Raw genomic sequence first — 23,751 nt, forward strand, 5'->3', positions numbered from 1 at the left:
CTGAAATCTGGATTTCAAAGATGCAGTTTGACTTTGATTCAGATAGAAAACCTTTGTCTTTATGATTATGAGCCACCTGCATCTGTTTACCCCATGAAGGAGCAATTTAAACAGGATGCCTTTTTTCACTTTGTTCTCAACAACAACTAAACTCCCACCTGTTGTGCTGGGACGTGTTGTCTGAAGTGTCACTCTAAGCCTCAGTGGAGCTGTGTCTCATGCCACTGTACGGCTTCTGTGTGTGCCTCGCAGTCACCAGATGTATGCGTGTATGTGTTTTTGTGTTTATCAGAGTTGTCGCCTGCATGTGTGTGGAATTGTCCAGATGTTCATCGGGATTCAGACTTGAGCTATGATGGGACTGCTCATTAGCTCCCACCTGTCACAGCGCTTTCACAAGGGCGGATATGGAAGGAACCGGGATTCCTCGCTTTCATGCCCGTTCCTCAAGATCAGTTTTTAATTTACTGACAGTAAAGCTAATATCTCACCCAATTACACAGCAACTGACTCCTAATTGACTCCTGAGCTTCTCTCTTATGGTTGAGCGTGCACATGGATCTACTGTAGGTGTGCTAAGGTGCATGTACCTTGTGATTATGTTTTCTCTAAAGCATAGATGTGTGCAAAGTAGCAGGTGTGCTCATGTGTGGTTTTGAGTGTATATGGACAAAATGACAAAAAAAAATATATATGCTTGTGTGTTCAAAAATCAAGAATTGCTGAGTTTGGGCTCAGGGACAATGAAATGCACACATAATGGAGAGAGTTTAAAGGTGAGAGGACAAAGGCAGTGAAATAAATACCTTAAGAAGCAGCTAAAGAGCAGAAGGCCAGAGGAGCCCCAGTTCACAGGACAGTCAAGGTGAGAGTAACAAGGAGAAGAAAAACACAAACACATATAGAAGTACAGACAGACAAGAGAAACAAAGAAAGAGCAAACATACATAATGCATGGATGCAAGATCAATCTGAAAGGCTAGGACTGCACGGAGAAAGCCTAAACATATCAATTCTCATGGATAATCAATAACAAATATGTCACTTTGACCTGTACTTTGATGAAAAAACTAAGCTTCCTCTAACAATTGTGTTTCTATAGTCTACAATTTCTCTGTAACTATAACATTTCTTTTTAATTCAAATAAAACATTTTTACATGCATTTCAAGTTGTCATTTACTTATTTTTCCTTTGACTCTTCAAAAAGGTGTTAGTGTTTGAAACACAGTCCAACAGAATGTTTGCCTAAATTAAACCGTCTAAAATAAGAAATGCTTTGATGTAAACCTGGACATCCAGTAACAGTCTTAACCATCTTATTCACTTCCATTAGAAAGTGTGTCCACAATTTTCAGTGGTTCTGTGTCTGATTGCTGAAGACACTTAGCTCGCCTGGCTAAGTCCAAATGTAACAAAATACACCTACAAGCACTTCTAAAGCTTACTAACACATTTCTAGTTGTTAAATCCACACAAAAAGAATTGTGGTTTCACCAATGATTATGTGCAGGACTATTTCTTGGATGGGCGCTGAAATAGTTTCCAGTTAATCTCTGTAAAACCACCACTTGTGTATGTACACATTTCTTTTTTCACAGCTCAAGTAAAAAACACATAATGTGTTAATTAGCATGCATTACAGGTGCTGATAGTTGGATTTTGCCCTTGTGCTAAGCTAAGCTAATTGGCTTCAGCTTCTTATTTATTGTACAGAAATAAGACTGATATTGATCTTCTCAACTCTTGGCAAGGATGTGAACATATTTTATAAAATGACAAAATATTAAGTACCAGTTAAAAATGCTGTCTTTGTAATATATCTCATATTTCAGTTTCATGTGCAGCCCTAACAAGGTCACAGAGAAACAAAGTGTGAGTAAATATCAGGGAAATTTGAAGAGAGAGAGACTTGACAAAGGTGAGGAAAACAAAGACTATAACATATAGAGACCATCATCAAGCAGAAGGAACCTCAACATAAATGTCTAATAAGCTGCTGCATTAGTTTACATCAACACAACAACACACATGCATCTCCAATTACAGAGCATGTCCAAAGCATATCACAGCAGGTTTATTTACTTTTCACACAGCAGCAGTTATTTACTATTCAGGCAGCAGCAGATAAATCTTGGCACAGAGTGTGAGCGATAGTATGCAGTTGGACTTGTGCGATTATAGTCGGCCTACCTTCACCATGCCAGTGTTCTCTGAATTACTGTTCATCATGTCATTAAAGGATGTGAAAAGATTCCTCAAGGACTCCATGAAGTCGGCCTCTCCTTTGTTCTCATAGAGCCTGGGAGGAGATGAAGTAGAGAATTACATTGGCAGATGATCACAAGGCTGTTGTTTGTTTCATCCCTGTGTAAACAGCCCCGCCCGTGTTGGAAATGACAAGAGTTTGATGCTTCCCTGTTAAATCATTAAAAGCAGCCAGCAGAATGGCCCGTGTGTGTTATCAATGGAAATATTCTTGGATCTGAACCACAGACATCACTCTTGCTGCCAGCCAGATTAGCATTTAAAACAACACGACAAGACCCTGAAGCATCTGCCTGCTGTCATGTGGGAACAAAAATCAGAAAAATTAATGATCTATGCTAATAACTCTCCTAGAATACTACACAAGGAATAGAAAGTAAATGTCATGTAAAGGTTCACTGACTTTATTTTCAAATCTGTCCAGGATGTAGTATTACTAATGTCTCTTCCGCTTGTTTGGTTTTGTGGAGCACATACTGCCCAGTGAGCTACTAAAAGCCAATGACCACAGAACAATTGCAGAATATACTTCCCCCGAATATCCAAGTGCATAGGAACATAAAGCAGGGCTTCCTACATAATTACCAAAAAATGCAATTGCATTTTATCCCACTTGCAGAGCCCATAAATCTCCACAAACTGGGTATTAACTGTAAATGAGCCACGTTGCTCGCTGTAAAGTAATTAAGTGTGTCAACCACTATAAAAAAAAGAAAGAAATTCACGATTTGTGAGAGAAATTCAAATGATTTGAAAACAGAAGAAGGGAAGGCAGGTCAGAGAGCGGTGAAGTGTTTAGATTGCTCCCACCGCATCAGATTCACTGGCTTTCTTCCACAGTGGTGGATTTTGTGGTGCCACAATCTCTCACGGGGCCGTGGGTATTACATGGTCCAGGATAGTCACTGTTGAGGGCTTACAGAAAACATGGGATTAGAGGTATCCATCTCAGAGCTCCCAGAACAACAATTACTTAAAGCTGCCTCTCACCTGCAGCACCAAGGAGCAGAGAGTGCTACGGACAGGCACACCGGTATCAAATCAGGGAGGGGAAATCGTGTGATTAGATCGTCTCCTCTACCATTTCATAGAAAAGCTGAGCTGACCCACAATGAAAAGCTGAACACACGCTGAAGTAGCCTTGGCACCTTTTAGTCAGAGATTCATGAAAGGCGCACACTTTTGAGTATAAAGGAATTTCCAAGTCTGACTCAGTAACAATGGCTTGACAGAGCTGACACTGGCAACCAACCAAAGAAAGTGCTTCAACACATTTAAAACACAGACAGCAAGTCTACTTTAAGGCCAAAGAGTGTTATTGGTAATCCTGTGAAAGAAACAACTTGGCACACACTGTGAACATGGACAACTCTAGAGGAGAGAGTGATGTGTGACGTCGCAGCGGCCTAATGTGAGGCAAAGGACGGAGTGTCCTCTAGACATCGGACAGAAAACCAATCAAACTCTGCACACTCAATTAGACCAGGATCATACATCAGCCCCTCAGCCACAAACAGCTTCATTCCATAGCTCAACATTATCATCCATTTAACATCCCCACAGCCAATTATAAATACATGTTCGTCCATAAAGACTACCTCAATCAAAGACCATTCACTCTTGCCTATTTTTACTTTATTCCACAGCAGCACCAAACTGTGGAGAACATAATCAATGCTGCACAAATTGATTTTTATAATGACTTAACACTAAAACCAGACTATTATTTGAGGAGTAAAGAAATGAAAACTATAAAAGTATAAAAGCTAAAGGCTAATCAAAATATTGTGCCTGTATCTAAAAAAGTACATATGGTTAAAATACATCTGCATGCATGTATTTGTGCAAGTATGTACATGAGTGTGTCCAATCTGGTATGTAACTCTTTAAAAACAGTTTGCTTATACTTTGTTAAAACATTTTTGAATGACAAAAAATACATTTGTCTTGTGACTTTTGAGTTTGAGCACTTTTTACACTATGTAAAAACATAATATGCCAGTTAGTTACTGCATCCAAGCTGAAATCAATACTTGACCACACTAAGTTGTGTGGATATTGTCAGAAGTCCAGGGATACTTGAGTTTTTCAATTTTTTCCTACTTTTTACTTCTACTCCACCACATTTCAAAGGAAAATACTGTCCTTTTAAACTCTCACTGCATTTATTTCACAGCTATAGTTACAATTTATATGAGAAATATGAGAAATGTAGTGTAACCCTAACCCCCCCCCCCCTCCCCTCTTTTAATTTACTGTATAATTATCCATGTTGTCAACTAAGCATAAGCCTTTGCCACAGCATTGCAATATGTATTATGTGCAGGTCAGGACATACTGATTAAAGAGAACCCTGGAGCGGACGATGAACTTGAAGATGTACTCTAAAGCCTTCATGGCCTTCAGCAGTTGTTCTGTCAGCTTCTCAGCGTGTTCCACATAGTTTTTCAGGACTTTGGTCAGCTTCCTACAAACACAAACAAATCAAATAGAGTCTGACAAATCTGCTAATCACAAAATGAGATATAATTTGTTATATGAGGTGCTCTATCTATTTGTCTGGGGGGTAATTAACTCACGTGTATGCCAGCGTGGCACTGAAATGCTTCCGAATGTAGGTCTCCAGAACAGGGTTAAAGTGTTGGAACTTTCGATCAGCTATGAGCCCAATTATGAACACCTGTCAGGGAACAAAGACATATTCATTAAAATGTAAACCACATGGCTCATAATGGAAAGCAGGAAAAATAGCTGTCTTACTCAATACGCCAAAACAGATTGGGAAAATTAAACAAGATTGCATTTGAGCAGAAAGCCATTTTCTCTCAATTCTCAAGACACCCGATAACACAATTTCTATCCTCTTCCTCTAACAGGGGAAACTGTTCTTTTGAGATGTACCCCATGATGTTAGGTGATGGCATGCAAGATAGCGTTCTAATGGATTCTAGTTAAACTCATTGGCTACAAACACCTGATTTCATACATGACAAAGTTATGTCATCAAAATTCCTGCAGGCTAATTTATCTATGGCTTTTGCAAGATATTATTTTGTGCTCTACCTTGCAGGAAAATTTTATGTCAGACAAAGAACATTAATGAAAATGCTACCCTGGCAGTACAAATTGATGCAGATTTGCAGAATGCAGCAGTGATTTCAGGTGAGATGCATTGTGTCTGCACTTCCTTCTGTAAATAATCAGCCTTAGTCTTATTTATGAACGACAAGGGAGTATTTGGACAGCGACCCATCCATTGTTTTGGCTCTGTACTCCAGCACAGCTTGTAAAATGAGACGAGAGGTTATGACTGTGCTGACTGAGGGAGGTGACACCAATGCTGTTAACCTAAACTGTACAAATCGTAACTATTCATGACTGGAGATAAATTGTATAAATTATGGCTGAAAGTCAACACTTTACACCTATAGCCGCTGTATCATTTGAAATTCAGTGTGCTTCAGAACCCGCACAACAGAAATATTAATTGTACACGACACACAATAAACATTCTTGTGTACTCTCTATACAACCCACATTCTGTCACTGGACATGTTTGTGAAAAGTGAAGAGGTCCTTCACATCCAGTTGCAAATGGATGCAGTTTGAAACATTTATGGTCAAAAGTTCTTCTTCAAAGCACAAACCAAATCCTGCTCTAAGAAATGTTGCTGAAATTATTCTTATGACACTTTGATGGTTTACAGCTGTCCCCAGTAATAACAACAAATGGATGGCTTATCCTTTTAGTTCACAGCTACAGTACAGCTAAGAACAGAAGACAGCATTTGCACACTTGTGGCACAAAAAATAAAAAATAAATAAAACCAAACAGGTTTTGTTTTGAAATCAAAAGGGCCGACACAGCAGAGCAGAGATGCCAATCAACAAAACGTTTTAGCATATAAAAGATTTGACAACATTTTACATTTGAAACTAAGCTGTGAATGTGTCTAAGTGTTCAATTTCCACTGAGAAGAAACTCCACCAATATTATTTCTACTCTGCTGTTACTGTCTGCTTCTGTACTTACCAAGGCATCAAACACCAACGTATCAAAAGTGTCGCTGTCAGAGTTCTCCATCATGATGTTGAAGAGAGCATCGAGAGTATCTTGCAGAAACTAGAATGACAGATGCAAAACAGTTATGGCAAGTCAACAATAGAACATGGCACTCAAAAAATAAACACCACAAGAACGACCAAAACACAGTGTCTCACTCTCACTGGAAAATGAAAAAACAGTTTTCACTGTTCTTTCAAATCAAATTGTAGATCACATCTCCCATCCAGAGGCAAGACATAAAAATCCCAATAACCAAGTGAGATATAATAACACACACAAAAAAGTGCATGGTAACAGTCACAGTATGGATCTTACTGGGAGGTTTCCATTTTTGACAGTTGAAAAAAAAAAATCTACTGCAATGACAGCTGGGAATAGACACTATTTGGTTTCCTAATGCATAACAATTTGAGCTGTTTAAATCATTATCATAACAGTGATGGGAAGATTTTTCCAGTGGTGCTGCTGTACCAAAATATGGCAAAACCATGCAAAATAACAAAAATGCATGTTCAATTAATTAAAAGTATCAATTTAATTAATTCCCTTCAAACATTTGTACAACTTTGCAATTTATATATTCATATTTTAAAATAACATAACACTGTATGATCATCAGGGTATGAATCTACTAAATGTTGATTAATAAGAATATTGCAAGAATAGTTTCATGGACTCTATATAGTGTAACTAAAAGGCAAAGTGCTCTGACAGCTCTACGTGCTACCCATTATGAACCCAAAACAGCTGTTAACATGAGCCAATATAGTTCTATAGACAGTAATAATTTCCCTGTCAGCACTACCTCAAGAAACACTAAGTACATACCCGCTCTTTCTCTGGGGAAACATGCTCAATTTACTCAGCCAATTCTGAGGCAATGTGAAAACGGATGTAAAAGTGTCAGAAACAGAGCCATCGCTCTTCACTGTGCTCGGTTTGTCATCTCAAGATGGATGACATCCATCATGTCCTCAACAAGAAACAAACATCATGAGCCCTATGAAACAATTCAATCTCACGAGGGTCTCACTATAATGACAGAGAGTCATGCATGCGTTTTTACTCAGAAGCAGCACAGCATTAGGGAAATTAAAAGGATTTATCAATGATGTAATCTTTGAATCTTGAATATATAGTATAGGCCCATAATAATGTATACAGTACTGATAAATTAGCTTGCAAATTCTAAAATAAAAATGTTATCTAATTGCACACCGGCAGCCTCTGAGCACTTTGAGAGATTGAGTGCTAATGTGGTGGTAATAATAATCACTCCCATGTGGTTTAATGAAACAGTCCCACTGTGGTTGACACATGTGTCCTGATCAAAACTAGTCTAGATGAAGGTACACGGCAATGTGATGGGCCCCCAACCAGCCAAGGCAAAACTTTCTTCACAGAGTAATTTATTCATCTGCCTCACGCTGAGCTGCCTGTACTTGTGACAGCAGGTCATCTCATACTCCTCAGAACACCATGTGTGGTGCTATGTGCTCCCTCTTCACTGTAGACTTAAAAAAAAAAAAAACAGGCAGTGAGATCAGTTGCTGTAGCTTTGAGGAAGAATTGTTTGTGTCTGCATTGTTTATGTAACCAGCTGTTGAGCTCTTTTTTGTTTTTATTAATATATATCCAAGCAAAGGAATGATGTACATTCTCAACATTTTTTATAAATGTGAGTTAACATCATCAGGTTTTGCTCCGGCTTTGAATATGACTTCGAATATTTTGTGACTCAGCATCAAAAAGAAGGTGAACGAACCATGTCGCCAGCACAGGACAGGATGACTTTCATTGTCTCACCTTGACAACCTCACCACCCTCCACCTTCATCAGCTGCCGGAGATTTTGTTGCAGCAGGCTTGTGTTAGAGCGCCACTTCAGCAGGCCAAGTAGGTCCACTGGAAAGAAACAAGGTGACATGTTGTTACCACAGAGAATGTTATAAAGCTCATCCTGCCAATAGTTATACATACAGTGTAAAGAATGATGGAGAGAGACAGAGAGAGAGAGACACACACACACACATACATTTATAAGTTTCCCAAATGCAGAGTTAGTCATTCTATTACATTTCTCACTTGAATTATGGAAAATACATTTAGTTATAAGAGGATGAATCATGATGTGATCACGCTCCAGGGAACACTCGTTCAGACCACCTTTGGCGGATGATCAAACTTGGAGCTTTAAAAATGAATACCAGCTCTGCGTACAACAGTCAGATTATTTCTGAAGACCATGGACATTTGGTTTTCAAAAAGGTGTAAGCCAGGAAGTGACAGAGCATTGAGAGGCAATTTTACACATTTACATCAGATTGGGAAATACTACACACAGCTTTAGTCACTACAGAAAAACTATGTTACAAACTGGGAGTGTAGTATTGGAAAGTCCTGGACATTTACCAGTCAGGGAGCGTCTAAAGAAAGAGTTGCACTACGGAAAATGTAGAATTCAGAGTTTTGGAGCTTGGCCCATAAGAGATACTAAAAGTCAGGATATTTCTGCCTCTGCTGCATTCCTTTTGACCATATGACCAGACCCCCGATTTTATGGAAGTCAAATATAAATCTCTAGAGTGCACAGTTAAATGAGCAGGTTTATGTACTATAGATTTGAACTGTAAGCATTAGTCAAGTCAAGTCTAGTGACTATTTTCATTATGGATTTATCTGCTGATTATTTTCTTCTTTGGTCTAATAAAACATAAGCAAATCTGAAAAAACATTTCTTATAGGCCAAGGTGACATCAGTCTAAAATCCAATTTACAATTATAATATAAAATAGAGCAAAGCAGAAAATCATCATGTTAGAAAAGCAAGACAATTTATTCTATTATCAGATAGTTGTCAAGACTGAAGAGCCCTGACTGCCTCACCTGACTCCCAGCATCAGTATGGGAGCTCTAGCCTTTCTGGGACCTTCACTCTTGCCTATTACCTCACAGTGATGGATGCCCATCATCTGCAAAACTGACATCCTATCAGGGTTCGGTCACATGTTCCTATCTAAACTAAAAGGGATCCCCCTCCCAAAGGAGATATAGATTTAAAAAATTGACAGTTTAGCAGCTCAGAGAGACAAATGGAATGAAATGAGGATAAATCATCATCAGGCAGCTTCGTCCCACAGGGGCGCTGATGTTAGAGGCTACACATTGTCTGTAGCACATGGGACATGCCAGGAGGGTGTGGGGGAGATCTAGTTTGCCTGGGAGTTGCAAGAAAAATCATTGAGTGTGTTCTACAAATTACATCTGCTCATAGGTGGAAGTTGTTGCAGGCAGCCACCTTTTAAAGATGTTACAAAACTGGCAGATGGAGAGTGGCGGAATAATTAATTTTGGGAGAATAGGTTACATTGTCACTGCACAACTGAAATGCAAAAGACTTCACATTACCATTTGAATGTTTGTTTACAGTAATAAAAGAAATGTTTTTGTTGGTTCATTTTATTCATTTTCACAAGCAAACATAACCATAGTAGTCTTAACAGCTTGTTGTCTTTTTCCTTCTCCTGCCTTCTGTGTAGTTAATAAGTTAGACGTGTAGTTTTTCTCACAGTAATATATGAGCAGCTTCACTAACAGTATGAAACTCAATTCCCTACTTTAAAACTTTTTTCTCTAAATAAAATACTTTTTTCTTCTCTTCTTTCGGTCGAGATAGGAACCGAGTGTTAATACATCTTTCACCAGGCCAGGTCTTCTCCCAGCACTGCTGTCATTAGATCCCTGCTTCTCCTCCAGCCTCCGTTTAGTGAAGCACACTGCAAGCACCCTGGGGAAAGCCAGCAGCCACTTCACACGAGCTCCCAGCGCTGGGAGAACGCCTGCATAAATCTAGCTTAATTAAAAAGAGTGTTTCATCTCAGATGTGGGGATCAGGGATGAGGTGTCATGTGTATGAAGCAAGCAGTCTGTTGCAAGGGGCATTCAAGTGCCTGAGTAAGTCTACAGGAGAAACCTTTTGTGAGCTACCATTTAGAGAGCAGTGAATACCTATTGAGCTGGTTTTGTAAATTGTTATTGATTTTCAATATTGATTAAGGTTTCAGTTATCTTTAAATTTAATTGATTAATCATTTATTCTATCAAAATGAATGTATGTCGTATTCAATTTACAATAATAAACACAGCAAAAGCATAGCTCATCTTTGAGAAAATACCAATGTTTGACATTTTAGCTTGATGAATGACTTTAAGTGATTTATTGATTCTCAGAATTGGTGTAGATTCAATCTTGTTGATCAAGAATGAGGAGGTGTTTAAAGCTGAGTGAGTGAATGACTGAGTTGTTTGGGTGGGAGTTTGAAGGAGCTTCTAGGTTTTAATAAAGCTGGCAGACTCGGGCAGAGTCGGAGATATATTGGCTCTGCGTTGTTTTATTAAAAGAACTCAAACCTTTTCCCACAGCTTTAGCGTGGGATGACATATCCTGGGGGACACACACGCTTGCATGCATGCACGCACACACACACCCAATCCTCTCTGTTTAATCAAACTCAGTGTGCAGTGACGAGGCAGTCTGATTGCCAATCATCTATTGGTGCCTTGCAAATTACCACCACAATGCGCCAGGTAAATATCAGAAATGGAGCCGCTCTACCAGACTGAATCTTCACACCAGGAGAGAGGATACAAACTGCTGCTCATCTCTGTCATGCAGGAAAAAAGGGGAAGCACAGAAAGGAAAGCAAGGTGGACAAATAGAGGAAGGATGTTGCTGATTGGTTCCTTTTTGTATATTATATACTGTACATCTATAAAAGTTTGAGTTACTAACATTACTTCCTATGTAATGTAATAAGTGTGGGCACTTTCTGCTTCTGTAACTGAAACCCCTCATCAGCTGACATCACCACCCACTGAGCCAAGTAGGAAGGAACACATGACTGTATTTAAATGACAACTTATACCGCAGCCTAAACTTAATAACCCTCAGAGGGAACATTACTGTAACAACACACGACGCCCCCTTCTATCACACAATATATGCAGCAGCACTCTGACAACAAAATTCTTCTCTCATCCCCGAGATCTAACAAAGCCCTGTTCAGGGGTCCATCGTGACCTCATTACTGAAGCTTTACGAAAGTTTGTTGTTCATGTTATTGAAGGCAGATCCAGGAGAGAAACAAACAACTTTTTCCTTCCCGTGCAGGTTTCTGTAAGACAGCAAAGATTTACCACAAGGTAACATTAAGCTCTGAATTAGTTTGGCGACTGGTAGAGAGAAAATTACTCCTGAAGATCAATGCAGAGAGAGAGGGCTGTTGCTCTTCTTCAAAGCCACCGTCAGGTGAAAACCTTACGTTCCAAAATGTCAGCATATATAGATCAACAGCTATGTGCTTCTTTTTTTTTTCTTTTTCTTTTTAAATCACACAAAAGTTGCTCAGTTGATTCCACAAGTACAAGAGACATAAAACTTTCAACTCAAAGCTAGAAACAGCAGCAGCCAGACAATCATGCAGGTTTTAAATTAACCTCCAGGTTAGCCAAAATTATTTGGAAGAGAAATTAAGGTGAACAGTAAAATTACTCCTGGGTCTAGTCTGACCTACAGTACGTGCCACACTTCTGCGCTGACGGTGTGCAATGAGCTATTATTACTGACATTTGCGATGTGCTTTTACTAGCAAAGGAAGTGGTTTAGATATTCTGGCTACACTGTTACCTTGTTAAAAACGTGTGAGGTTGCCTGAGTGTTTCAGTCTCTTGCTTAGTCACAGTAATTATTTTGGTGAGCAACGTTGTAATAACTGATAGAAATTATAGATAAAAAATAGTATCCAACTGCAATTATCCTCTAATAAAATTAACTTCAGTAAACAGCTTCCTAATGAGTTTGTGATGTTCATTTTCTAAAACCATATGTGACCAAATTTGAGTAATCTAAACAGCAGTCCACAAACCTATAGGTGACATCACAGTGACTATATTCATATTTTTATTTTTACATTTTATGGGCATGATGTACTCCTTATTCAAACAAGATGTTCCTTTTGGCAAGTAAAACAATTAATTTCAATTCCAGTCAAAGTTGGCCTGCAGTGGAAGTGTCCCTTCTTCATTCTCACTCTTTTTCAGTCTGTGGCCAAAACACAGAGGAATGAGGAAGCTTTCATTTTGGCTCTCATTAAAAGTTGTGACTCAGTCCTGCATACCAAAAAAGAAAAACTACCAACAAACAAAGAAGCACAATTCATCAAGTGCAGAAGAAAGCTTACTTAGCAAATATTTAGGATGTGCCTGTTGAGAGAAACTGTAAAGTCAGAGCAAGGAGCATTTGACGACCAACACACAGTACACCTGCTTTCCCAACAATACACACTGATACAACCACACGGTTATGAACACAATCGAAAAATACAAACGCATCCGAGAGGGTTTAGAGTAATATCTGTTAGGATTTATAAACATGTAGAGAGGCTGGGGGGAACACAACAGGCCAAAATCCTTAATCCATGAGCCACAGGGCAGAGACTGGGATTTCCTTAGCTTAATAGGGATAGCTCTTCTCAGCACACTGGGGAAAGAAAAAAAACCTGTGCCAGATTGACAGCAGTGAACAGAGCAGAGCTGTACTCCATTCAACAGAGATGGACTGAAACCTACAGACTGAGGCTGACTGACAAATGGAAGTCAAGAAAGAGAAGGCAGGTTAGAGGGAGGATGCATGTAAAGACCACATGGAAGGAGCAAAGGATGGCAGAGGTCCTTGAGTCCTACTTTAGTCATTTATGGTTACTGTGCATTTGGCTTGTGACCAAAAAAATGAAATGAAATGAAATGAATAATGTTCTTTGTTTGAGAGTGAGATCTTTTTCTTATAAGTAAATGACACTGGAGACAGGAAAGAAAGAATAGATACAAACATAACATAAGTATGCAAGCTATTACCGTTCTGTGTAAGCTTGGTGGAGCAGACCAGGGTGGCGATCTGAAAGGAGTCCTTGCTGATGGTACAATTGCCCAAATTCTGAGTGCTTTTCCCCGTGGTGGAGTAGCCCTTCTCTTCCAGCTCCAGCTTGGTGGCAGGAAGGTTCAGGTACAGAGACGAGTCCTCCAGCTTCTTTGCTTCTGCCTGGTTTTCCGGGATAAAGACTAAAGTCAGTTTATCAGCAAATGTACAATTTACAGCTGAAGCGGTTGAGGGAACTCAGCCATTTCTGCAGTATAATTGAAAACCATATCTATGTTTTTTTGTTGTAATGAAGTTTCATGTTATATTGCTGTTTCTGTTTTTTTTTAAAGATGCATTCTCTACTTGGTGTATTCTCACCACCAATGAACGTCAGGCTGCAAACAAAACTCATTGCAAAACGGCATACATGACTGACAGCAGTAATGCAAAAACTAAGAGGAAAAAAAACATTAAACTAAGGGAAATTCTCACACATTAACTTTAATTAACATAAATAGCCACTGTAATCCAAAAGGTATAATCATACAAGGGATTTTAATTGGAAAGTAATTTCATTTCACTGTGGGGGCTGATGCATACTGACTACACGAGTCTCCATAGGAAGAAGTGAGACTATTATTATGGCAGCTACTAATGAGACAGGCCAATTTTTCACCTACGACTCTGCTATGGTCCTGTCATGAGGAGCGTAGGCCGGCACCGCAGGTAGGAGGCAAGTAACAAACATACCAGAGCACCACAGACACAATTCTAACTGTTATACATTTCATGTTTACCTTGTACACGATGAGATCGTGCTCGCCGTCCCTTAGAGTCGTCCCATCATACCTCATCAGCTTCACGAAAGACAAGGCAAATATCTTCTCGGATTTGTCTTTTGCTGTGGGCGGAGGTAAAGAAACATGTGAGGAAAACAGAAAGCAGCCAGGTAGGAGGAGATGTTGATCATTCTTGTTGTCTACCTTTGAGACTAACTGCATCTTTACAAATGCTATACTTTCCCATTTTTTGTGTACTTTCTTGTGCATAACTAATAGACTAAATCATACGTACACTGATGCATATACATGTACATCTTCAGGAAATCTAACCCAACATGAGAGCTTTTAAAGACAGGCTCCGGTGTGGTACACCACGCTGTACGCCTGACTTCACAGCAAGTCATTAACAAGCTAACAGACTAATAAAACAGGTCATCTTAGATTGAAGTCTCAGCCTGGAGTCAATTCCTCAGTTGATATTTGCTGGTGAAGAAGAATTTGCAGTGCCCCTGTGATGTCTTTATTAAAGATGTGCATTTAACTGTACATGAGTTGTTTATTTTTTTTAATTAAATGGCACAGGCAAAGAGCTGTCACCATAACAAGTGGGAGGTGCTAAACCAGTATATGGAACATCTAAATATACATATACACACATGATATATAACAGTATACTATGTCATTTTCCTTTTAAATAATCCTGTTTGGATCTAGGGTTTGAATTAAGCTGTCTTCTGTCCATTTCCTGTTAGCGTTTGAATAAACACTTGCAATTGCTCTCAGGGCTGCTGTTGTAAACAGTTTGTATAATTCTGCCAAGGTACAGAAGGGATGCTCGTTGCTTATATGTATGTGTGCACATACATGTGTGACTGTGTTTGGGGGTGTAGAAGGAAGACGCTCCATAAACAAGCTAGAGAGTTATGACTTTGTCCTGTAACCAAGCGTTTGGATAGGGCTACATATATCATCATTGTGGATCAACAAGCTCAAATTTATGTGCAGGGAGACGTGATTCATCAAAGTATCTCGTACATTCTATCTGCATAAATCCCCTCATTGGTTTGCTGCCTGCAGCCTCGCTGGTGAATAATTACTGGGCTGGCTTGAGAGGAACCACTGGAGGGAAAACACTGTACGCATGCCACCCAGCTGAGAAAAATGTATTAGTAACTTAACTTCCAAAAGAGAGCAGAAAGCTCAGAACTCTGCATTTGGGGGAAAAATGTCACTTTCAGGACAGAGCTACTTTCTCGAGCCAATCAGCGTCACGCGTGTGTGTGTGCGTGTGTGTGTGTGTGTGTGTGTGTGTGTTTGGGAGTAGAAGTTTTGCAGACTTCCACCTCTAAGGTGGGCTGTCACTTCAGATTTATGTTGAGTATAGTGTGCCACATTTTAAGGCCTACCCTCCTCCCCATTCACCAGGTAGTGGCATAATGACAGATGAAACAGAAGTGCAAAGATGGCGGGGATCTCTTACAGCCACGGCGGCATCTGTGACAGCAATCATCAGTCTGATGAGGCCTGACAATGTTAGAGTGGTAGTCTGATGCACTGTGTTAGCCTGATTCTGAACCAGGGGGCTGAGCTACGGAGAACATAAGCTCCAGTAGTGGCCTTGATGAGCAGCTCTGTCACTGTGTGTTTCTACTAAAAGTTCAGTACTAGCTATGAGCAGTGGAGGAAGCAGGAAGGACTTCATTAGACAGACCATATCCGCTCAGAAACTCACTAAGAGGTTTTTACCTATTTTCCTGGAAAAGTGCTTTGCCATTAGAATGTAGACATTACATTTTAAGCTACTGTGATATCTGCATTAACCCGTACAAGCATTAATATCATGGACAAACTGATTACAGAAAAGGTGATGAGTGTGGTTACGCAAGAATCCTAAGTACAGTCAGGGTTTGGAGGATCCCAGTCATGCACAGGCACATAATATTCTCATTCTAAAATATATGTATTAATAAACGGCAAGCTTGGATAATCTTCAATATACTGGCTGGAGTATTGTGACAGAAAAGCACATCTAATCACATTATACAAGGTTCTCATTATTGTCTGCCAGGTGCATCTTTTTAATTAGTACAACCAAAAAAATGGTATCATGAAATGATCTAAGGTACGTATTGAGATGGTTGTTAAACTGTTACACAAATTGATAAAGAGGAAACATTATATCAGTAGGTGCCCCAGTTCTCAATTACTGGTGATCAAATGAAGATGGCAAATCCAGTACAGCGGTAAATATAACAGCTTTTTACAGTATTTGCAGGCAGCCAAAAATAAAGTGGGTTCGTCCTCAGCTGCTGAGATAACAGTGCAGAAATGAGAGAAAGTAGCAGGATGCTGAGGAGACATGCTTACACAGAGGCAGACAATCAGAAACTGAGATACTGACAAAATGAGATCGTGTGCATGTAAACACAATCATTGACAAGGAAATAGAAGGTGTACACCATGCATAAATCCGCATAATCCAGCCATTACACCTTTTCATAATATTTCGCCATTGTCAATTGTCAGTAACAACTTAAAGTTTGGCAGCATCAGCATGCCTCCGCAGTCTCAGAGTCACTTGAGGTGAGCCCGTTTCTAAAGCAACCGTTACAGCACGATAACAGCAAGTCACAGAGTTTCAAAGACATGCCTCGTAACAGCATTAGTCCCCGCAGAAGCAAGGTGCCAAGCATGACAAGAATGCTCTCCAAGTGGATTATAAACCAGCTCTGAGACCTGGCCACTTCCTCCATGCTACCTGCATGCAGGTCAGAAGCAAATTGAGCTTGGGGATTTTGGAACTAGAGGATGACGACAGCAGAAGATTACCAGAGAAAAAGTATGCTTTCCCACGCTGATACCCTCCCAGTTCTGATTTGCCTTCTGTGTCACATGAACTGATTGTTATATATACACCTGTCGTTATTCCTACTACCCATCCAAAAACCTTATCCCTGAACCAGTCCTGCCGCTGGAAGGATGACCTTACCATGTGGCAGGCAGATGGGATACTAAGGCTGCCAGGACTGGATTCCCTGCCCTCCACACCCCCAAAATTAAAAAGGATGTTAAAAAGCAGAAGGACATACAAAATTGGCTGCTTTCAGGTAGACACTGATCCCAGTAAACAAGTCCCCTCAGGCATTTTTCACATCCCAGCTGTAGTCTCTGACAAGCCACTCTATGATGCTGCTTTGTGCAGGGCAGACTAATACTTCTGATTAATGTGACAAAGGATGAGCTTCAAAGTATTCATCACTGTGCAACACATCTGTTTGGATTGGATATCTTCCATTACTTTTGCTGTGGATAGATTAGAAGCCAGTTGTGCAGCTGGTCACCAGCAAAACTGATTATTCACAAGCTGACATTTGTACTCACAGTCCTGCGATGAGCGGTGGCGAAAGGTGAACCGCAAGTGGCTCCGGTTCACATCTTCAATAGGTATAGCAACCTGGAGAATGCACAGAAAGGGACTGTGTAAAACATCAATAAAACACAGACTTTTAGGGACAGACAGCAGGAGCAGAATTAACCCCAAATTCTAGATTTTCACACCATAAATAAATTAATCTGAAAAAACTAGTGCAGTGCCCGTTGGGCCTGCCCCAGTGTTTATATCAATCAGACATAGAGTTGGGTGGCTCGATGTTTGCTTGTTTTTTCAAAGCTTATTCATATTAAATGTGCCACATGGTAGCGCGCAGTGTCCCTGGTTCGAGTCCGGCAAGGGACATATGCTGCAGGTCTTTCCCCTCTCTCTCTCCCTGCTTCCTTTCAGCATCTCTGCCAGTTACTGTAAAAAGGCAAAAAGCCCAAAAATAAATCTATAAAAAAAGTGCCACGCGTCATATTTGCACCAAAATCGCATCTGTCTCCAATTTAGTAACCTGTTGTGTATTTGATGGTTGTTTATTTGTGCTTTCGAACATAAACGCTTTATGATAACTACTGTGAAACAATCCAAAAATAATGTATTTCCATCATTCACAGGCTTTGAATCTCCCTCTCTCTGTCACTCACACTATCTCTCTCTTTTCCTCTAGTCTTTTTTAAAAGTCGGGAGATCCACAACAAAGCCTAACTTTTAATGTTATCAAACAAAGAGAAATGTCTTTCCCTCCTCTCTCATCTTAGCTCTAATCATGACATGCAGTCCACAGAGCCCAGAAGCCCCGCTGCTGCAGAGAGGAGTGGCTGATCACTTGTTCATTCAGAGTTTAAGTATATTAATATTAATCATGTCATGTGTCCAAATTGCACCAAATTCGACATGGCACCCCCTTTGTTCCCCAGTCAGTCACCCATCAAGTGTGGGGTTAATCTGATCTCACATCTAAAATATGGCGGCATGGTTTGCTAAATGTTTAGCTGTGATCTAAGAGAACTAAATTTGTAGTAAATGGGTTAAAACAGAGAAAACCACTGGTATGGATCAGAATCTTTGTATTCATTTACATTACATTGAATCTATTGTAGGGTTTAATACTCATCATAGGTAAAGATCACCTGTGTAAAACTGTGTAATTATGAATAACAAGTTAGAGAGCTATATTACTCAGAATAATAAAGATATAAAAAGTAAGGTGGTCAAAGTACATTACAAGGAAGACTTACCTTTATTGTTTCAAACCAACGTGGTTGCTTCACTTGGTAGTAGATGACAGACTTGTATTCATTGATTCCCTCATCTCCGGCTCCAGGAAAGATCACATTCTAGATAAAGAGATAGAAACCCCATAAAACAAGTTATCAAACAATAGTAATTGTTATCTGGTTAGGCTGACTTAGCTGTAAGTACATTCAAAGTGGCAAAACCCTGATGGTGGAACTATTATCACTCCGTCAACACATTAGCAGACTCGCAGCATGTGGAAAATTGGCTCGCACTTATTTCATAAAATGTAGTCCCTGTGGCAGAAAGCCTTAATCTAGCAGAATGGCCTTTCAAAGTCTGGATGCACTTTATGCATGAGCACCTGCCTGTTGGCTGCCAATCTCATGACAGCATTGTGGATATAAGAAATAAATTAGAAATTAATTATTTAAGAAGGAGGGGCAGTGGCTCCTATGCAGCTAGAAGTGGAAGGAAGCCAGACACAGGGAAGAGGAGCAGCTGGTGTTGTTGGATCCAGCCATGTAAATTGGTCTTCCAACTGGGTCTTCTGAGTTTCTACAACAGGTCAGGGTGCGTATGTAAAATACTCCGCTACCCCTGGGTGATTTGGGTCGAGGGATGGAGTGACAGCAGATACACGCATGCCTTGTTTTCTATCAATCCATGCTCAACCAGCCAACATCTTTCCTCTCACTACTCCAGCTGACTCCCTGGCCTGCTAGTGCGCTGGTGCTGAAATACTCCAACACTAATGGCTTCTGACAACCAGCAATTATGTGGAATAACAGGCCCTATCTCCCCCAGCCGTGCCGAGCAGATCTGGGGGGCAGATGCTAGCTCTAGCAACTGTGCCCCTTCACTAAGTGGCCAGGATTCATGACAGCTACAGTTTTTGGAGAGACAAAGAGAGGAAAATGGCCTGGGTCTGGCCACAGGTGAGAGGGGTTTGTGAGGGTGTGCTAATATGTCAAGGTGAAGTCACTCTCCAGCCTCTCACAACACAACAACACAAATCCATTTTGAGACAGAGTAAGGATGACCAAATTCAGACAGAGACAGAGACCAGAAAGATAGTGAGAGGACAGTAGGGAATGGACAGAAAGAAATGTCAAGAAAACAAGAAAAAAGTAAGGGTTACAAAGTCAATCTAGCATCATCGTCAAAAAGTATCAATGTGAGTATTACACTTTCCAATTTTCAAGTGCCTTGAATATGGAGGCGTCTTTATTCTATTACATAAATGTCTTGATGAAAAAAAATAATCTTGAAATAGTAGGAGTTATGACTCAAAGTTTGGTTTCAGGGTAAAAAAAAAGAAAAGAGAGAGAAAGTTTCTTTTATCAAAGATCATACAAAAAAAAAGCTACAGACTTTAAAGTGACCGACAGGAAGTGACACTGCCTCTCATCTCAGAAACACAAACTTCCTTTCAGCCTATTAAAATCCAGGAAGGAAGAGGGTGAATTTAACCACTTAGCACTAATCCCTGGAGAGCTGAGGAGAAGAGACTGAGCATTTCAGTCAAAAGTTGCAAGACAAGATGTTGAAGGCAGTTCCAGAGCTGTCAACATAACATTGCCATGGCACTTATATATGTTATCAATGTCACTTGATCACTGTCAACTGCCGTCACCATTATGTCATTTGATCACTGTTGATCACTGCTGTCATCATTATTACTGATTCTGACAACCTTGAAAAAAAGCCACACAGTAAATTGCAGGGTTGGGCAACAAATCTGCTGAATTGTACCAACTGATGTTTGTTTAGCTCACATTTTGTCTATTTCATGATGGATTGTCTTTAAGCAAAGTTATTTTAACATCTTTTTGTATTTATATTAAACACTGATTCATCTATTTTTAGTTTCTGCTCACCAGTATTCATTTTGGTATTTGTGTGTGGCACTTGGCTGAAAGAACAAATCAATAAAACTTGCTTTTCTATTGTGGGTGCAACAGCTGATTCATACATACAGTATGTAGTAAAGTAAGTGGAGTATAGTTTCAATAAAACTGACAGGTAGATGCTTCACACTGACAAGGAGACATCGCATTCTGGTTCTGAACCCAATATCTGCACTACAGTGTAAATCAAACTGCACAAATATGTACAGATGTATTCAAAGAGAACTTCAGTTTCTTTTGTTTTTCATCTGTTTGTGAGACATGAGATTTGTCCGTATACAGCATTACAGATTACAATGTAACTGCAACATCCAGATATCAGAATTACAATGAGGTAACTTGACTAGCATACCAATAACTGTCTGTACTGTCAGATATTGTACCATATGGCAGAAGCCCAGATCATCATGGTCTCCAACTAGATAAGAACTTCATTTACAGTATATTCACCACTGATCCTTACACTTCCTTGGTGTGCTGGGTGAAATCACTGACAAAGTCTGTCAGTCTAAAAGTCTAATGTGTATAATTGAGAGAGCCGTGGGTTATAGCAGTCTCTTCTGATCCGCTGTTTGCAGGAGGTCTCCCCATAACCAGGGGATCTATCATTTCAAATCACTCTTTCATCATCAGTTCCTTGAATCTCTACTGTGATTCTTACTTCAAGTACAGAAGTACACCGATTGTCGACATGATGTCCTTAATATATGTAGAATATGATGGAATGTAAGGCAGTAGCCTTGCAATGAAATATTTGGTATACCTCACAAATTAATGCATATACAAGAACACTACCAACTGTATTAAACCAACAGTCTCAACAAAAACTGAATATTCATAGACATGTTAGCAGACAGTCCCACAGACACACACGCCCTGCTCCCAGTTCTTCCCACATACTCCTTTTGTCCAACTGTTCTAAACTCAACTCTCTCAACTCTCGTGTCCCCCATTAAGTGGTGGCCTCTGCAGAACAAGAGGTAATGTCAAGCAAGAGGTCACAATAATTAAACATCACAGAAAGGGGTCACTGGCTAGAGACTCTAGATAAAGCAGAAGCTTTATTAGGATTTTGACACTGACGGGTTGGCACACGATTAAAAAGTAGACAGCAGTCAGAAGCAGAAAGTCCATTAAACATTCTACTACTTGCAAATTGGCAACCAACATGGTGATTTATGTTGAATTGTTTGTGAAATTTAATGCATAACATGGTGCGAAATCTGGACCCAACACTATCCCATGGATGCCTAAAACTAATCTGATGTGATTGCTGACTGCCATCAGTGTGCAAAACACACACCATTCTCGCAATACAAGACATCGGACATCTCCATCTATCAAAGTCTGAGGATTTCTAAATGCACAGTAGTTACTTGAATGGGGGCAAGAACAGCTGCTAAAAAACCTACATCCCTTTAATTTTGTCAAGGACATACCTCACCAGAAATTATGCTTTTTAGGGTCTTTAGGGACCAAGTCTTTAGGGTCCCTAAAGACCCTAATTGTTTCCACCCAGTTTTAACAACAGAACCTGGGAGACTGTCCTCAGTTGTGTGACTAAACGCATGCACAAATACAAAAACATTTGATGCGTTTGTACGTGATGAAGAGCCTTAATGACATACTTTTTCTAAATGCATTTTTTTACAAGGAGAATTCTACAATGTTGTGAGTCCATGGGAAGTAGTAATTGCTGACCAAATTTAAAATCAATTAACTCAGGGCTGCATAGTTCATCCTAATAAACTTGCATCATTTGGAGATAGCTTGTTAATAAGAAAATAGGGAGGAGAGAAAACATCCTTCTAAGGATGATATTTAGAGCAAAGAGGGAAAAGCTGATTTCACAACTCTTGTCACTTGCAACTTTCTGACTATACTGCCCATATTTCCTGCCTACATGCTTGACTCTGCAACTGACTGTGACAATGATAGAGGTTGAGTACTGCAGTGGTGAGCCAAATATTGCATTCTGTCATTTTTGAGAGGTGGAAAAGGCGTACAGTCTGGCCTGTGTATCACACTGCTTTATAGGAGTCCTGGTCAGTTAAGCAGTGTGCTGAGCTGTGTGAGATTAAAGAAAGCCTGGTAAATCACTTACTGTCTGAGAGACTGACTGGCTATAGCACTTGTGTCCTGAATGCAGAGAATGAGCTGAACCCGGGAAAAATACCTCAGCATTTAAGTTAACATTCTTCAGTCGTACCTCCAGTTTCTTGCCGTCCTCATCATAAACAGACATGGTGACCTCGACATTTTTGTGTGCGGTCTTGCTCCCCTTGTCAAAGTCCCCCTGAACCAGAGTCAGGTAGATATCATTTCGCACATCACCTTTAGGAAACAGAAACAAGCAGGTCAGATGTGAGGACATCCTCACTTCTCAAAGGCTTTATAGAGTTCAAGAGTTCATTCTTTTTAAAATATATGAGTACAATAAAAACAGCATAATTCAGTACGTCTGAGGTGGTATTGGTATATAGCTGACACCATAGCTTATGGCTTCAGTCCATTACTTGACAATTATATCAAGACATTTTTTTAAAAGCTTTCAGAGACTGGCAGCCAAGGTGAAGTCTTTGTAAAACACTCAACCTGGCATGATGATCTCAGGAAAGCCCATTTTGCGAGCCACCGCTGTTGATCGGTCCACCAGGTGAGGGAAGTCCTTTCTTATCTGATGGATGTCTCCAGGAAGCAGCTTGAGAGTCACCCACAGGCCTGGTGATGCATTCAAGGCAAAGAGGGAGGGACTGAGATAACGTCAGGAGAAGACAGCATGAGAGCAAAATGCTTCAGGAAAAAAAAAACTAAAAAGAGATTTCTTCATGTGTTTTCCACTGTCAGTTGTCAGAGTGATATCTTCCAGCTCTAGGGTAAGATGCTAAATAGAAATTACCCTCGGGGAAGTGATTAGGAAAACATCACAAAGAAAACAAGTGTGTCAGTGCTTTTTTTTGTGCTCAGATGAATGAGTGCGTGGGGGTGATAAAAACTACAAAATCTCCTGGTGAAATCCAATTGCTATGTAACACGGTAAACCATTAACTCATCTGTTGAGCCCAAATGACTGTTGCGTGTTTGATATCTACATCACTAACTAGTGTTTATGAGCGTGCAACATTGTATTTCTGCAGGACTCTTGTAACTCTCTTAAAAAAAAGAGCCATAAATAAAAGAATAAATCTGCACTGAA

General features: G+C 39.9%; 1 protein-coding gene across 1 annotated transcript in view; it reads right to left on the reverse strand.

The window, feature by feature from the left end:
• The window catches only part of dock1 (dedicator of cytokinesis 1), a 183,175-nt gene that overhangs the window by 121,880 nt on the left and 37,544 nt on the right, over nucleotides 1–23,751 (reverse strand). The window contains exons 13-23 of the mRNA XM_053340789.1: nucleotides 23,151–23,276; nucleotides 22,765–22,889; nucleotides 18,648–18,746; nucleotides 17,412–17,484; nucleotides 14,046–14,149; nucleotides 13,245–13,428; nucleotides 8,140–8,237; nucleotides 6,301–6,390; nucleotides 4,847–4,947; nucleotides 4,606–4,734; nucleotides 2,193–2,301 (exon numbers count right to left, since the gene is read on the reverse strand). Of these exons, the coding sequence (XP_053196764.1) occupies nucleotides 2,193–2,301; nucleotides 4,606–4,734; nucleotides 4,847–4,947; nucleotides 6,301–6,390; nucleotides 8,140–8,237; nucleotides 13,245–13,428; nucleotides 14,046–14,149; nucleotides 17,412–17,484; nucleotides 18,648–18,746; nucleotides 22,765–22,889; nucleotides 23,151–23,276 (1,238 nt within the window). The remainder of the gene's footprint in view (nucleotides 1–2,192; nucleotides 2,302–4,605; nucleotides 4,735–4,846; nucleotides 4,948–6,300; nucleotides 6,391–8,139; nucleotides 8,238–13,244; nucleotides 13,429–14,045; nucleotides 14,150–17,411; nucleotides 17,485–18,647; nucleotides 18,747–22,764; nucleotides 22,890–23,150; nucleotides 23,277–23,751) is intronic.

The sequence above is a fragment of the Scomber japonicus genome, chromosome 20 (genome assembly GCF_027409825.1).
Source record: "Scomber japonicus isolate fScoJap1 chromosome 20, fScoJap1.pri, whole genome shotgun sequence".
Lineage (NCBI taxonomy): Eukaryota > Metazoa > Chordata > Actinopteri > Scombriformes > Scombridae > Scomber > Scomber japonicus.